The following is a 17,999-nucleotide window of genomic DNA, read 5'->3' as shown; positions in this document are numbered from 1 at the left end:
CCGAGGTCAGATGGTCTGTCGCCGCAGACCCGGCCGCCGCCGCCGCCGAACGCCGCCACGCAGCCCGAGGCAGGGCCGGCTGCCGCACCCACCATCGCCGCCCTTGGTCGAGGCAGCCGCCGCGCCGCCAGGCCAGATCGGCCGTGCCACCCACGCCGCGGGGCTCCGCACCGCCCCCACGGCGCAGGCAAGAGGGAAGACCCCCGCCACCGCCGTCAGCCCCGGGCTATAGCCGGCGGCGTCTTTCGGCGGCGGCGGAGGGAGGGGAGGAAGGATGGGGACCCCCGGCGGTTAGGGTTTCAGATCCCGCCCGAGTCGCCCGAGTCCGAGATACATAAACATATGTTCACCGACTTCTCTTGTTTGGACCTGCATCTGAGAACCAAGGGGCATGGGTTCGGAGCATTAGTGTTGCGTCTCCTTGGGATGGATCGGATTCGTACAACTATACGTAACCTTAAGATCATCCTACTAAGATCAGAGGTAAATTTATCGTTGTGCTTATACATTTGGAATACATACCGTAATGCTCAACAAAAGAAATTATAGGTACATTCTTGATCTATGGTCTCAATAGTGAAACATCTATAATATACTGTTGTATTCACACTTGTTCTAGGTGAAAGATGCATGCCCAATAAATTGTCTCTGTGATGAGCCTAAGGACTGGAGAACACAAACTATCTCCTTGGCTAATCTTGAAAGCGTGGAAATAGAAGGCGTTGACGGGGAAGATCACGAGTTTGATTTCTTGAAAGTGATATTTAATTGTGCTCTAATGCTTAAAAGAGTGACTCTAAGGCTGGCAGATGGTGCCACTCCATGTGTCGATTGGTGCTCGAAAGTACACAACATATTTATGGCATATCCTTTTGTGGATCGGAGTGCAACATTGATCTGGTAAGCAGGCTTGATGCTATCTGATAGAACAATCTAGGAGCAGCAGGAGCCCAGGAAACAATAGATTAACCCTCTTGTGTGTGCATGCCTCAAGTTTGTTTACATTGAATATGAACTGGTTTATTTGTCAAATTTTGAATATCTTGACTACATGTGGCATACTTCCTAAGCAAATTAGCATCAAGGAGAATCCATGTCCGTACTCAGATTGTAAGTTGTCTTTGTCCATATTTGGTATCCGTTATCAAATAGAATGTATGACAACCATTCCTACTTGTTCTAGCATGTCTGTTGTAATTACGCATCAATTAGAATGTATGACAGCCCCTCCAAATCCATACATATTTTGAATCCATTATCCTTCAGTATAGAGTTTAGAATGGCTGTTATATTTCAACAAAGTTTGTTATTCTGTAATTGCTGGTTACACTAGCACACATTTCCGATGTGCCTATATATTTGTACCATGCATGCAAAATACTACCTCTGTACCGAAATACTTGTAGTTGGGGGAACTTGTACGGTACAAGTTCCCCCAACTACAAGTAGGGAGTATATTTTTTCTCTTCTCTTATTTTCCAGTTCAAAATATTATCTTATCCTTTAACCGTTTAATTACTGATGACAATAATAGTTGTACTCATCTTGAAATTTAGTTTAGCTCTTCTTCGTGTTCCATTCGGTGGAGTACATGTACCAGGAATTGATACCGGGTAGAATATACAATATAGTGCTCTGCATCCATCCAGCAAGAACTGCCTTTGCTTCGTTGTATTAACTGTTGCTCGCCAAATTGCATGCTTCCCACTCTTGTTTTAAGCCTCAAGCGGTCTCGAGGCCTCACTGGATGGTCAAATTTGCTTTGGTTTTGCCCTTGCAAGGCTAAATTCTTCTGTTTACAACTATAGAAATTTGGTTGGATTGCGGTATAGTTCCTCTACAGGATATTTGAAATTTCCGTTTGTATTAGTGATTTGTCTTGTTTGTGCAGATTCATCCACTGATAGAGACTCCGCTGATGGCGACTAAGATGTGTGGTCATTCATGATGTTTGTCTGAAGACTTCTGTTTCTCTAAAGAATCTGTAATTGTAGGTTGTAGTCACATGTGTTGGCCGTTAGTCTGTAACCATGAAGTTTTGTGTCTGCTTCCTATCTTTGGTCTCTGCCGGAAATCTGTCTTTGTGCTTTGTTTGGTGCAACTTAGCTAGACGTTTACCACTTTGTCAGGAATCTGCCGGGAATCTAAATGATGGTTAGAATGTTGCTATGTTTCTATAATCTGCAGGGAATCTAAATGATGGTTACATACATATTTTGTAGATCATCAATATATACCAGAATTGTGCATGCATCTCTTATGTCGCTGTGCATTATATACTGAGATTTTACATGCATCTCTTCTGTTTGCGCTAATCCTGGGTGAGGCCATGACGTAAGTTTCCTCTTGATACGTTGAATATTGTGGGAACTGCACTATCATGTCTATCTGAAGAAATAGTCACATTGCTTTTTATTTTCTGTAGAAAATGGTCAGGTTGCTGCTTGAATGTCACCTCAGAAGTACTCGAAAGTTAACTACATATAACTAATTACAATGTTATTTTGCTTAGCAAAATACAACAGGCAATTTCAGACTAGACAGAAGCAAGAGGTGGTGCTAAGCAATATAACAGCAATTTCGCATTGCAACTAATTATGCAAGTGTAGTTCCTCTCTTTTTACTTATAAATGATCTCAAGACATGGCATATCAAGCAGATTGCCTGGCCAAATAATTCACTAGGTTTAATGACACTATCTGCCGGTTGGTTCACTCGATTTGTTGAAATTATCCCCGTAAAAAAAAAAGGTTTGTTGCAATTATCTGGCTAGTTAATCCACTAGGTTTGGAGTGCATACTGCTGTAGCATTGCAGAGTTTCTGAATAGTAAAAACAAATCATGTTGCAGAGCATAATAGCTTCATCCCTCTGAAACGCAGAACCAGTACCGGAACAGTTTAAGCTGCGACTCATGCATTGGACCGCCAATACTAGCAGGTTAACAACGTCTGAACATGTTCACTCCCCAACTTCTGAAGAATGACTTGTCTGAACAACATTTTGCAAGATGCAGAGCATGCTAGGCAGCTTCATCCCTCTGTAATAGTGATGAACTAGTCGTAACAAGAGCAGTTTACAATCTGCTGGCAAGGTGACATGGACATTATGATACAAGAAAAATTCTAGACGAACTCACTCGTGCTTGAATCATGTGGCGCAAGCTGTCGCTGCCCAAAATAGTAGACGTTTTTTGGCACTAGAGTAGGTGCCTAGATCTCCTCCGCCTGGCGGCAAGCAAATAATGCCTGTGTCAGCAGGGAGAACCCTCTCTCCCGGAAGCTTCTCAACATTGCAATTGCACCACTACACAACTTCAAAAAAAAAATTTGCACCAGTACACTGGGTTTTTTTTTGACGGGTGCACCGCCACTACACTGGTTATTTGCCAAGGCCTGCTCTGTTGGGTCAGGGTCAGCCTATACGCCGATGACGTTAGTCTACTTGTGTCTAGTAGGGCAGCAGATATTCAAACTACCAAACAAATGTGAAGAGAAGGTAGAAAATGTTAATCATGTGTGCAGAAAATCTTTGTGACTTTGAAAAAATGTCAGGCATTTAAATAAATGTATGTGCCATTTCAAAAAATATTAATACAATGCAAAAAATGTTCACGTACTTAAAAAATGTATTGTGCAATCAAAAAATGTATGTTACATTTTTTTAAATGTTTAAAAGTTTCAAAATTGTGTTTGTGACATTTTAAAAAATGTTTATACATTGTAAAAAAATATTTATTACTATTAAAGAAAATGTATTCAACATTTTAAAGAAATAATCTGGCATTTAAACAATATGTTCATGACATTTAAAAAAATGTTTCTACAATGTAAAAAAATGTCCCCGTAGGTCATAAACTATTTATTTCCATTAAACAAATGTGTGTGACATTTTAAAGAAATATCCATATGCTTCCAAAATGTCCATGGCATTTTAAAAATGTTTATCAATGTTAAAAAAATGTTTGTGTGGTTTAAAAATATTTTATTGCCATTAAAAAAGTGTACAACGTGCATTAAAAAAATGTACCTTGTATTTGAAAAAGTTTTCAGAACATGTATTTCTTTAAGAAATATTGGTATTATCTGTTGTGATTGCATGTCGTCGACTAATCGACCTGCATCTTGCATGTATGAAATATAGTTTGTATCTATGGTAGAATAGCATGTGCTCCTGTACTTTAGGTGCAACGGTCGTACGAGCTTCTGGGCCACTGGATATGAGGGGCTGTTGTACTTGTGAGCAATTCTCAGGCTCTTTGGAGTTGTTTTTTTACAAAAAAATGAGATCCCCTAGGAGCCCTTGGATCTGAGATCTAACAGCTCTCAAGAGCTCGTAGCACCGTAGCACCGGAGGTGCTCCCTGATAGTCTCCCTTGTATCAATAGCATCCAGAGAGACAACTAAAGTCATGTCAGTCAACAAAGTACCATGAATACATCAGTTGTTTGTTCATCCAGGGGAGCTGACAAAATCCTTTCTTGTCTACTTGGTACTAAGAAGTCAACCTACACCAGCAGAACATGGCGCCTGGTTACCAGCCTCACCATGCTCCGTTCCAGAAAACACTTCATACATATTGTGAAAGATGGAAGGTGTCGCATGTCCCTTATGGGGATATCAGTTTTTCCATCTAGCATTAGCCTTTTAAATGTTGCTTCTGCATTGCCCCCTCCTATATATTTTGCTGGTGTCCTCGTTCTTCTAAATGAAAATGGTTCATGCAGACTGTAGCCTGCGGTATTTCCATTGTTGTCCATGTATAACTCATGACAAGGTAACACAGATGTTGTGCTTCCTCGTGATAAAGATGACACACATGCATGACCACAAGGAAATATTGCATGACTCGGCTAGTATTGAAAATCCGCATCAATATAAATAGGTGAGGTCGGGAGGGACAGGCATGCATTGCTTGTTCTACTTATTACTCTTTCACGATCCATATGAGATACTGGGGCAAAACAAACACTTCTATCCTTGATACATTTTCATGATATAGGGACCTCTATACCCTCACGCCCCAAAAGACATGATAAAAACGATGAGGTGTGACATCAGCGAGCGATCCAGCAATTAAACTGAAGGATTTCCGTCGGTGAGTGCAATGTGTGTATAGAGCTTTTGGAGCTCTCAATTTCCGTAGTCACATGTGCTAAGAGGGAGCGTTCCAAGATTAATTCAGCCAGGGCCTCTAACAGCATATGGTTTCTCTATGTTCATTCCACATGACGTTGAATGTCAAATCGTGTCGCCGCATTCCAGCGCCGATAGAGGCTGCGTGGAGTGGGTCGTTGGTTCTGAGTGGCCGATAACCAGAACAGCGGTTTTCATGAAAAGTATGTGCCGGCATGAGCACTCTTCATATCATTCCTTGTTCCTAAAACTGATGATATTTTAAAGGGGAAAGTGTCGTTCGTCAAACTGGTATTTTCATTTTAGAACTTGTCTGACGTGCAGTGAGTACAGCGTTGCATTTTTTTTTTGTGGGTACATACAGTGTTGCAGATGGGCTGTGAAGACGGACCAGACAGCCCATCGAGTCCTCTGAACCCGGCACGAACGGGCCCAGCTCTACTGCCTCCTTTCCGTTCCCTTACCAATTTAGCCCTCTCTGGTCTCTGCCGTGAACGCGTGTTACGATCGAACACGAGGGTGCGTGGACTCTTTCGTCGTCACCTCCGACCCCGAGTCGAGAAGGCCTCTCTCTTCTGCCTGTGCAGCTCCGGCTCCGCCATCGTAATCTCCTCATCCCGTCGACTCGACAATAGACTTGCACGTTCGTTCTGCATCCACCACGCGCGCGCTCCGATCGATCCGCTGCAGGCTCCGATGGCGCGCGTCCGCTGCCCCCGTGATCCCGATGGCGCGCCCGCTCGTGGCCTAGCCGACTTGTCTGCCCGCACCGGTAATTCATCAGCAATTCATCTCTCTCTAATCTCTATCACCGGCGAATCTACCGCCTTTGCACCGTGGTTGCCAAACATTACAATAATGTATATATAGACAATGTGACTTCAATACTACATCGTATCGGATCAAAATCTACAGAAAATATACCACAGAGGTGTATTTTTTGATCTAAAAATCAGCATGACCACGAACAGTTCCAAAATAACATCAAAATCTTAGATAATTAGTGTTAAGTAGTACATAGTAGGAGTAGTATTTTGCTTTTTTAGAGAGCGTGTCATGGCCTCTTTGTCTGTACCTATCTATCTCTTGTCCTACTCCCTTTGTATCAAATCAAAGTATAAGACGTTTTCTTAGTAGTATATGATTGGTGGTTGTAACCTAATTAAACGAAGTTATTTCTCATCTGCCAAATAGCAAACCCTAATTAAGCTAGCATTTATTTATTTTTTGCAGAATTTGAAGATGATGGAACAGACAAGCTGGACATAGTGGACAGATGCATCAACAGCCTCCACGAGAAGCGGCGCTCAACGCGCGAGGCGGGCATGGAGGGGCTCGTCGCCCTCCTCGAGGGCTTCATACCGATGGACAGGATCGACTACCGGTGCCTCACGATATTCTTCCGGTGTAGAGCCTCCCTCAACACGGGTTCCGCAAGGGAGGCCTTGCTCGCTTACCGCGCCATCGGCCTCCTCGCGCTCACCGTCGGCGACAATGCCGACTGCTCCAAGGAAATCCTGACAAGCACGCTCCAGCTCCCCACACTCATGAAGACGCTACGAGCGCCGTCCGACGACGCGAAGGTGGTAGCTGCTCTCAACTGTCTCGCCATTGTCACTTTTGCTGCCGCACGTCGCCCCGAGGACGTGGAGCCATCGATTAGGGCAATTTGGGGCGTGATCAGGCTTTCCAGAGCTGACAATAGGACCAACCCCGTGGTCTTGATCACTGCCTTGTCCGCGTGGGCGTTGCTTCTCACCACCCTTGGTGACTTGAGGACGTACCCATATGCCTGGAAAGAGGCAACGATCCCCTTCCGCGACCTCGCCGAGCTCCTTAACACCGACGACCCGGCCCTCTTGATGGCCTCTGGCGAGGCGCTCGCGGTGTGTGCGGAGCTCAGCTTGATGCAGCACGCCACTCCAGAGGACATGGAGACGCTCGAGATCAAAGTGTCCGACCTCGCAAGCGGCACCCATGGGAATGACAAGAAGCTCACCGGGCAAATTAGGGCCATGTTCCAGCAGATCGCCGCCATCATGAAACGAGGCCAGTGCTCATATGAGGAGTTGATACCGACGACATGGAGGCAGAGATGCGTGCTCATGGTCTCCAAGTGGGCACGGCTAGCACAGCTCAACTTTGTAAAGCGGTTCCTAGGCAAGGCTTTCATCAAGCACCTCCATGGCAACCCGCTCTTTCGGGAGTCCTCCTTCAACAATGTCGCTGCCAACGAGACGAGTGACCTACCCGTCAAGAAGAGCAAACAGCATAAGTTTGGTAGAGAAAAACAATATACTGCGGCTCTTAAGAGAGATCGCATGATTAGCTGGGAAAGCAAGAACGACTTCCTACTTCTTTAAGCCACGCCGATGTACTGTTTAATCACATGCTTCGATGTTTCTATTATATTTCTCACTACTTATATACCTATACGAATTTCTCAGAGATTGGGTGGTTCTTGTTAGGGAGTCAGAAATAAGTATTTCCAGTCGCCGGAGAAACAACAATCCGGATATAATTAACGAGAGATGGGATGGTAGCACACAGACCAGTGTTTATCAATACATGGAGGTAGTCTGCGACCGATACGTGGGGTTTTTTTTTTTGCGTGCTAATAAGTCTAGTACGACAATATTTCAAATTCAACGAGAAATAATTCAAAATTAATTAGATTAATCGGATGTTCAACAAGTTTTTCATGAATGGATCATGGCGTCTTAGAAATCTTGCCCCTTAAACTTCATCCAACAGTGTATGTGCGTAAATAGTTTGTCCTCTATCCTGTGATACATCACGGTATCACGTACTACACAAATGTGTAGAGCAACATTGAGTGAATGATCAATCAATCATTGAGCAAGAAGAAGTAAAATTTACGATTTACGATCTCCACGGCTGTCGCGCACAATGGCTACCTTAGGGCATCTTCAGCCGCGCCCCCAGGAAGGCCTCCCCAGATGATTTTTTCGCGCCGGCGCCAAAAAAACGGCCCAGTCGTGTCCCCAGGAGCCCGATTTTCGCCGGCCTAGGCCGAAAACAGCGCCGGCGAACCCAGGCCGAACCCGGCGCGCTGGGGGCGCCCGGGGGCGCCGGGGCGAACTGTTTTGGCGCGAAACAGCCGCGGGCCCGCCGCGTCAACGACACGGCACCTCGTCTTCCCCTAACGGCCTCGGTTCCCGCGGGGAATCAATGCCAAGGCTGCCGCCGGTCAGCCTTGCCATTGATTCCTCACGGGCGGCGCGTCACGGGACGGCGCGCCGACGCCTCCCCTCCCTCGCACGCGTACACACGGATGCGGCGCAGCTATATAGCCGGTGGCCTGCACTCGCCTGTGCCCACACCAGCCCCGCCCCCCGCCGCCGCCCAGCTCCTCCCTCTCCCTACCTCTCCCGAGCACCGCCGCCCAGCCCCTCCCTCTATCTCTCTACCTCTCCCGAGCCCGTCGCCATGGCGGAACGCTTCCCCGGAGACGAGGCGGCGGCCAACGGCTTCGGCCGCCGTTCGCTCCGCGAACAGGAGTCCTGGCTCATGTTCCAGGCGAACATCCCGGCGCCGCCGGACATGCGCGCCGGGCCGACGGGGTGGGGGCTCAGCGCCGGGGGAGTGCCCATTCCCCCGTTGCCCGACGCCGTGGCGAAGCCGAAGTACTTCGCCAAGGAAGTCGGGGTCGTGCGCGCCTCCCTCACCGACACCCAACTCTCCCTCCCCCAGTACGCCGCCGACAACCACGCGGGTTGGGCGGCGTATTTCGAGCGCCGCCAGCAGCAGCGCTTGGCGTCCATCAACGGCGCGCCAGTGGTTGGTGGCCGGCAGAACAGCGAGGGGCGCCACCTGTGGTGGGGCGTCCCGGCCGCACACTCGAGGGCGTGCTGACGTACCTCGAGGGCGGCAACGACCCGCCGTTGGCGTACCCGGCGAGGGCGGCCGCCCCGGCGCAGCACCGACGCGTCGGGCCATGGGCGCCAAGGAGGTTCGGGTCCTCCTCCTCTTCTTCCTCCTCCCTATCTTCATCGCACTCCTCCGGCACTCCGGCCCTTCTCGGCGTCAAGGCCGAGCCCGCGGCGGAGACGCCGCTCGGCCGGCGCACTCGCAGCGCCGGCATCGTCATCAACGAGGGCGGCCGGCGCGCCTACTCGTCGGCTCCTCCTCCACGCTTCGTCAAGCCAAAGACGGAGCCAGGGCTCGCGCCGATGAAGAAGGAGCCGGCCGCGCCGGTGACGACGGAGCTCGACGACGACGACGCGGCCCTGGAATGGGCGCGCAGGGACTCCATAGCGATGGAGAAGGAGCGCCTGGAGAAGGCGAAGGAGCGCCAGTGCGCCGCCCTGCTTCGCTTCGCGGAGCGTCGACGCGGCCGCGACGAAGGCGGAGTCTCGTCATTTGCGACAGCGACAACGACGACGATGCGCCGCCACCAGTCCGCCATGGCGACGCCGGGCAGGGGTCCAGCAGGGGCGCCCGCGTCAAGGAGGAGAAGGCCAATGACGACGATGGCGGCGACGGCGGCGACTTCAGCCAATTTTTCCTTTAGATTAGTTTATGTATATGTGCTATGTAATGAAAATCCGCGAACTTCGCCGAAATGTGCCGAAATTTATCGTGTTTGGCCGAAATTTATCATGTTTGGCCGGATTTTATCGTGTTTAAGCCGAACTTCGCCGAACTTCTTTTATTTTAAAACGAGCCTGGGGGCGGCCCTGGGGCCGGCGGCTGGGGACCAACTCGCCCCCAGGCCCAATTTTTGCGCCGGCTCACCCCCAGGCGGCGATTTTAGGCGCCCCTGGGGCCAACGGCTGGAGATGCCCTTACCTCCAGCATATCAACCGCGCCACAAAACTTGCCGACGGTGGTATGAATGGTGTACCATCGATATGCTAACGACTTCACATTGCGTTTATGGATGATGTGCATGTTGCAGGGCGTAATATACTATTGTGCGTGTAACGAATCATGCACGCTCTGCCAGAAGAGCCCTCTTCTGCTTCTATCTACGGGATTCGCGGATGCAGTCAACCACGCATCACACAACAACTCATTCTCCATACTCGAGTACCCTGCCATCCTTCGTATTCTAAAAAACGACAGCAAGCTAGAAATTTAGCTCAATGGCATTTGAACGAACACCTGCCAAGCATGGATCGTCATAGACATCGTCGACAATGGGGCAAAGGGTATCTGGTTGCGGACGGATCCTAGGTGGAGGGTGCCGTGCTACAAGGCGAACATGCGCGTGGGTACGTCCGACAATGCATGGATGGCAGCCAGGAAGATACATCAACAGCGTTGGAGGAGAAGGTTGCGGATACAGAGTATGGGAAAGCATGTATATTTTTTATGGCAAAACACATCCAGTCCAAACGGATGCGGTTTGAGGGCCCGCTTTGAAATGCCGTTACCACATGTCCACAACCGGCCTGGATTGTCCCGCGCCCCTGCCCGCCTACCTGCCATCTGTTGCTTCGCCCCAAATTAATCCCAATCAACCCGCTGCTCCTCCCGAGTGCTTCGTGGCTAAGCCTCCGCCCGCGCTCTCCGAGCACGGTGTAAAAGAATATCCGTGGGGATTACGATCCCCCATCCTCACACCGCCAAACCAGTTGCCAATCTCGCTCGATCACCGATGGAGGAGGCCTGCGAGATCGCGCGCCTGCCGGAGGAGCTCCTCTCGGCGGCGCTCGCCCGCACCTCCCCGCGCGACGCCTGCCGCGCAGCCGCCGTCTCCCCGGCCTTCCGCGCCGCGGCCGACTCCGACGCCGTCTGGGCCGGCTTCCTGCCCCCCGGCGGCCTCCCGCCGCTCGCCGACGGGGAGCTGGCTGCCCCCGCCCCGCCCTCCTCCAAGAAGGAGCTCTTCCTCCGCCTCTCCGCCGGCCCCGCCCTCCTCCAGGACAAGCTCGTGGTACGTGCCTGCACGACCATCCCCCAACTCTACTAACAGATTCGTCCTCGTTTTGACTTGATTGTTCGGTGGTTGTCCGCGCGCCCGCAGAGCGTGTGGCTGGACAGGGAGACCGGCGCCAAGTGCTACATGCTGTCCGCCAGGAACCTCTTCATCGTGTGGGGGAACACGCCCGAGTACTGGACCTGGATCCCACTCCAAGACTCCAGGTTCGTTCGTCGCACTCTCCTGTTCTGGTGCAGAGGTGCAGATTATCCAAATTATATCTAGCCTGTGTTCCTGAATGTTTCTGAATGTTGCTGCTCATCTAACTGCAATTGCATTTGATCTGATTGTGCTGTTGCTTTGTGGTCTCACGTGTCTGATTGCAATTAATTTGACGTGGTTAATTTGGTGCAACCTGCAACTGTGAGTGGTAGGATGGTACTAGATCAAACTACCTTTGCTGTGAGCCAAAAACTCAGAATAGGGATTTCAGTATGGTTCTGACTAGCAAATTTTATGATAAGAATATCACTTGAAATCAGTTGTTGAAGATCCCGAAACTGTTTGAAACAGGTTAAGTTGAAGTCAATTTCATTTGGCAAGTGGCACAACTAAGTGCTACTTTTATCTTCCACGCTGTCAAGAGCGAAGGGCAATGCCCTTTACAACTTTGTTTTTTTATGAACTATGCACAGCACATAGATGACACTTTGCATGAACAATGTGATTTCTACTATAATGTACCTTTTTCACAGTCGGCAATCTTTGTTACAGACTCTGACCCTATGTTTGCGGCAGGTTCTCCGAAGGTGCTCAACTCAGGCATGTTTGCTGGCTCGAGATCCGTGGGAAGATACACAGCAACCTGCTTTCCCTGGACACAACCTATACCGCCTACATGGTCTTCAAGAAAACTGATGATTTCTATGGGCTGGCATTTCCGGTCCAGGAGGCATCGGTCAGCGTTGGAGCAACCAACTTAACCCGCAAGGTTTGCCTCCAACATAACAATGATGATGACGACGACGACGGCGACAATGATGACGATGACGACTACGATGACTGTGGGATGCCCGAGAACTACTGGTCCATGAGAAGGAATGGCCTACACAAAGAAAATGTCGCACTCCCTCAGCAAAGGACCGACGGATGGATGGAGCTGGAGCTGGGCGAGTTCTTCAACGAGGGGGGTGAAGACGGCGAGGTGTCCATCAGCCTGACGGAGGCCAAAGGTGGGAACTGGAAGAGCGGCCTCATCGTGCAGGGCATTGAGATCAGACGTAAGAAATCAGGCTGAGTGAGGAGCTCCTAGTAGGATTAAACTTGCCCGGGTCAAAGTAAATGAACAAGGAAAGCATATCGTCTGTAGTGTGTGTTTTTGAACACTTCTCCTTTTGCTGCTAAAGCATATCAGTGTACACATAGTTAATGTACATTGACGTTAATTTGAAAGTGGATGTGTTTCAATCGTGAGAGCACCACGAAAGGAAAATAATTCATGGCTGGAGAATTGGCAGCATGACCTTAGGAAGAATTGGAAAAGGTAATTGTTAAGATTCAGAATTTTATCTACTGGAGGATAGAGAGGATACAAGTACTGGAAGGAGGAAGAAGAATTTGCACAGAGGCGAACAAGCAACACGGACGGCAGTTTCACTTTCTATAGACAGCAAAACAGTCGCTCTATTGTAGGAGGTGTCTGTGGTGCCGTCTGCAGATTACATGCACAAGTATTACAGACAGATGTTGTCTAGACCATTGCACATGCCCTAAATACTGGGATTTGTTTTCCTGTTTCAGCGTGTGTCATGGGTAGTTTCTTGCCTGGAAATGCTAATTGACTAACGTTTGCCAGGAGGCCAACCCTAGCAAACATCTTGCAGGTCGCCACACGGATCTTGACGCAAGGCCAACGTCACGTCAACTCTCTGGAGTGCTTTGCTGTGAAAGGATCTAGCAAACTTCCCTCTCTTTATTATTTTTCAAATAAATGACGAGCGGTGTGAGGCTGAGGGAGTCAAACTCATGACCTCCAAAGAAGTATTTCCTCCGTAAACTAATATAAGACTGTTTAAATTACTAATATAGTGATCTAAACGCTTTTATATTAGTTTACAGAGAGAGTGCTTGAGTACCAAGCACGCTCACTACTGGGCTAAAGCTAGGTTTCTTTAATAGCTGTGCTCAAATCTCCTTTATGTATTTTGGTGAACTATTTTTTAAATTCTTCTTTCATTTGCAAAAAATAATTTGTTTTTATTTTATCTTTATAGAACAAAAATCCCTACTTTTCAGAGAGGATGTTTGTAACGCCCTCGATGCGGCTATATCTCTCATGTGTCGAAGCACGACTTAAAGGCATAACCGCATTGAAAGCAATGTCGCAAGTGAGGTAATCTTCACACAACCCATGTAATACAATAGGGGAAAAGATACATAGTTGGCTTACAATCGCCACTTCACACAATTACAAGAATAAAGCATTACATCATCCAAATACAATCAAGGTCCAACTACGGAACCAAAATAAAAGAAGAACCCCAAATGCGACAAGGTCCCCGATCGACCCCAACTGGGCTCCACTACTGATCAACTAGAACGAAACAACATAAAGGACAAGATCTTCATCGAGCTCCTCCTTGAGCTTGGTTGCGTCATCTGCACGGTTCAACGGCACCTGCAAGCTGGTTTTGGAAGTATCTGTGAGTCACGGGGGCTCAGCAATCTCACACCCTCGTGATCAAGACTATTTAAGCTTATAGGTAGGATAAAAGGTATGAGGTGGAGCTGCAGCAAGCGACTAGCATATATGGTGGCTAACATACGCAGATGAGAGCGAGAAGAGAAGGCAAAGCACGGTCGATAAAAGTATGATCAAGAAGTGATCCTAGAACAACCTACGTCAAGCATAACTCCAACACCATGTTCACTTCCCGGACTCCGCCGGAAAGAGACCATCACGATCACACACGCGGTTGATGCATTTTAATTTAAGGTCAACTTCAGGTTTTCTACAACCGGACATTAACAAATTCCCATCTTCCCATAACCGCGGGCACGGCTTTCGAAAGTTCAAATCCCTGCAGGGGTGTCCCAACTTAGCCCATCACAAGCTCTCACGGTCAACGAAGAATATTCCTTCTAGCGGGAAGACCCGATCAGATTCGGAATCCCGGTTACAAGATATTTCGACAAGGTAAAACTAAACCAGCAACACCGCCCGAATGTGCCGACAAATCCCGATAGGAGCTGCACATATCTCGTTCTCAGGGCACACCAGATGAGCCAGACGTCGGGTGGGCCAGCCCAGAGTTGCCCCTGGTAGCTCCGGACATCGCTCAGTTTGGACCAACACTCAGAGGAGCACTGGCCCGGGGGTTTAAAATAAAGATGACCCTTGAGTCTGCAGAACCCAAGGGAAAGAAAAGGCTAGGTGGCGAATGGTAAAACCAATGTTGGGCATTGCTGGAAGAGTTTTATTCAAGGCGAACTGTCAAGGGGTTCCCATTATTACCCAACCGCGTAAGGAACGCAAAATCCGGGAACATAACACCGATATGACGGAAACTAGGGCGGCAAGAGTGGAACAAAACACCAGGCATAAGGCCGAGCCTTCCACCCTTTACCAAGTATATAGATGTATTAATTAAATAAGAGATATTGTGATATCCCAACAAAATATCCATGTTCTAAACATGGAACAAGCTCCAATCTTCACCTGCAACTAACAACGCTATAAGAGGGGCTGAGCAAAGCGGTAACATAGCCAAACAACGGTTTGCTAGGACAAGGTGGGTTAGAGGCTTGGTTCAACAATACGGGAGGCATGATAAGCAAGTGGTAGGTATCGCAGCATAGGCATAGCAAAAGAGCGAGCAACTAAGCAAGCAAAGATAGAAGTGATTTCGAGGGTATGGTCATCTTGCCCGAAATCCCGCAAGGAAGAAGAACGAGTCCATGAAGAAGACAAATGGACATAGATGAACGGGTCCTCACAAACGCGACGTTGTCGGAACCAACCCGAAGAAGCAAACACCGGAAAGAAGCACACAACATAGTAAACAACCAACACAATGAACATGATATGATATGCGGGATGCGGTATGCGATGCATATGCATTATTTGCAAAGAAATGATTGAACCTGGCCTCAACTTGGAAATCCAAGTGTGCCACTGGAAAGGTGAGGTGATTTCGGTTGAAATCGATATAAAGAACACTGGAATCGGATGCACGGTTTGGAAATGGTAAGCAAAACAAATATGGCACCGGTCTGCGATAAACAGCAAGTAGCCATCTAAATGCGTCAAGATAATTAAGCTACAGCACTCAAACATGGCAACAAAATACATGGCAGGGATCCACTCAAGATGCTTAACAAAAGATGAACACTGAGCTACGGCCAATTCATCCATTAACAGGTTCAAACAAGCATGGCAAAAGTGCAATTGGTAAGCAGATCTCAGACTTAGTGAAATTAACACTAGTCTAGAATTTCAGATCAGGTAGCACACTTTGGAGCATGAAAACTATATGCTACAGGAACTTAATATGGCAAAGAAAGGCATGGCATGGAGCTACTCAAATAGCTTAACAAAAAAGTCCCGTAGTGACCTTGAGCCAAAAGGGATCAGAAAATACAACTGCAAGCATGTGAACATGGCAAAAACATAATCAGGTTACAGACTTAGTGAAAAACTGGAGCATGCAAATCTGTTAACAAGTAGGCATGTTTACGAGCTCGATGCACTCACTACAGAGCAAGGCATGACAATATAAGCACACACCCATCAAGAATCCACATTATACAAACTAGACATGACAAGAATAATAACATATCATGCACGGATCAATAACAACATCCTCGGCAAAATCGCTAACAAGTAGACAATCTGCCAGGAATTACGAAATAGCAAAAGTAGAGCTCGAATGACTCAAGCTAGGGTGCTCCATAATTGCAAACAAAGACATGGGTGGATAGAGCACCACAATATTAACAAAACATCCTTACTGATCATACTCAAAAGAGGCACGGATCACTAGGGAACAACATGAACATATGGCATATTGATAAAAACAGATCAAGGACTTAGTGGAATTCTAAGTCCCTGAAATCAGCATTAACGAATGCACTACTTTGCAAGCTTGTGCTAGTCACCACACATATCACAAAAAATACATGGTTGACACCTCTGGAAAGATGGCAAAGCATATAACAAAACTCATGTAGAGCTCAGGAGCATATCATGCACACAATAATCATGGCAAAAATGACAAATAGCTATTTGGTGTAGCAGATCTGACAATTAACTCAAATAGCTCTCTTCCAACAGAATTTCGGGCATCAAGATGAGCTCAAATGAAAATGATGCAATGAGATGAAATGATGTTCTCTCTGAGACGAACATTTTGATATGCTACACACCCAAAACGGAGTTACGGGTGCGAAGTTACGACATGATGAACATGGGCATTTGAAACATGGAAATCTCGGGGACTTCGTAGAATTTATACCTCCGTGAAAAGTCAATGCGGGACGGAGAGAAGCGGGACGGCTCGGTGCAGATCTGAAACGGGGTGTTTGGTTCGGGGAGTGGTGGATCTGGTCCACCCTCACCAGATCCGGTGACGGAGGGGATCTCCGGCGAGGGGCGGCTCCGGTCGCCGGAGCTTCTCCGGTGAGCTCGAGCGGGGCCAGGGCAGCGCAAGGCGGGGCCGGCGCGGTCCTGACGACGGGGCGGCGTGGAACCGCGGAGGGCGGCGACGAAGACCGGTGGTCGGGCAGCGGCGCCGGCGAATGAGAGGCGGCGGCGCGGAGTGGCACCGGTGGAGCTCGCCGGCGCGGGGGCCGGTGAAGGCGGCGGCGGCGAGGCGCGCTGTAGGCGGCGGGGAGGATGGCGCGCGGGGCGCGGGCTCGCAGGCGACGAGGCGAACGGCGTTGCGGCCCGCCGGCGATGGCGGTGGCGGCGTCGGGCGGCGCTCGCCGGCGAGGAAGGCGGCGGGACGAGGCTCGGGCGGCGCGCGGAGTCTGGCCCGGTTCGGCCCCGAGGCGGGCCGGCGATGGGCCTCGGGCGGGTCCGGCGGCGCGGCGAAGTGGGGAGGAGAGAGAGAGTGAGGTGGCAGCGCGTGAGTGGATGAGGGCGGTGGCGGCGGTGACGTGGCACCCTGGTATTGGTCGGAGTGAGGTGGAGATTGGACGCGCGCGGGCGCGGACATGTCCGGCAGCGAGGAGGAGCGGGGCTAGGGTTTCGTCTGCGTGAGAATTTCGGAGGGAGACACATATTTATAGGTAGAGGGAGCTAGGAGAGTCCAAATGAGGTGCGGTTTGCGGCCACGCGATCGTGATCGAACGACCGAGATGATGGAGGAGGTTTAGGTGGGTTTTTGGCCACTTTAGAAGGGTGTTGGGCTGTAACACACACGAGGCCTTTTCGGTCCCTCGGTTAACCTTTGGAGTATCAAACGAAGTCCAAATGATACGAAACTTGACAGGCGGTCTACCGGTAGTAAACCAAGGCCTCTTGGCAAGTCTCGGTCCAATCCGGAAATGTTTAACCCCCCACACACGAAAAGAAGGTAGAAAGGGACACCGGAGGAGATAGGAGCGCCGGATTGCAAAACGGACAACGGGGAAAATGTTCGGATGCATGAGACGAACATGTATGCAAATGAAATGCACATGATGACATGATATGCAATGCATGACACGCAAGCAATGACAAAGCAACAACAGCGAATAACTGGAGGACACCTGGCACATCGGTCACGGGGCGTTACAATGTTTTTCAAAACTTGTCATGCGCATTTTTTAGGTAGCATGACAGTTCATAGGTCCTTCTTTTATTATAGTTTTATTTTTTAAGAGCATGGCATTTTGTTATCGGTACCATGGCGGTTTTTATGTATTAAGAGCATGGCATTTTAATAGTCAAATAACATGTCATTTTAATAATAGGATGGCCGTTTTATTACTAAAAACATG

The 17,999-nt window shown here is 48.8% G+C and overlaps 1 protein-coding gene across 1 annotated transcript; it reads left to right on the top strand.

The window, feature by feature from the left end:
• Positions 1-10,606: 10,606 nt before the first annotated feature.
• LOC125515402 (F-box protein PP2-B10-like) lies at positions 10,607-12,491 on the top strand. The gene is made up of 3 exons (XM_048680869.1): positions 10,607-11,033; positions 11,124-11,242; positions 11,817-12,491. The coding sequence occupies exons 1-3, from the start codon at positions 10,758-10,760 to the stop codon at positions 12,313-12,315; spliced, it is 894 nt and encodes a 297-aa protein (XP_048536826.1). The 5' UTR covers positions 10,607-10,757; the 3' UTR covers positions 12,316-12,491.
• Positions 12,492-17,999: the final 5,508 nt, after the last annotated feature.

Source organism: Triticum urartu, chromosome 6 (assembly GCF_003073215.2).
Source record: "Triticum urartu cultivar G1812 chromosome 6, Tu2.1, whole genome shotgun sequence".
Lineage (NCBI taxonomy): Eukaryota > Viridiplantae > Streptophyta > Magnoliopsida > Poales > Poaceae > Triticum > Triticum urartu.
Note: the sequence above shows the minus strand (reverse complement) of the source record. Positions and strands in the feature narration are given on the sequence as shown.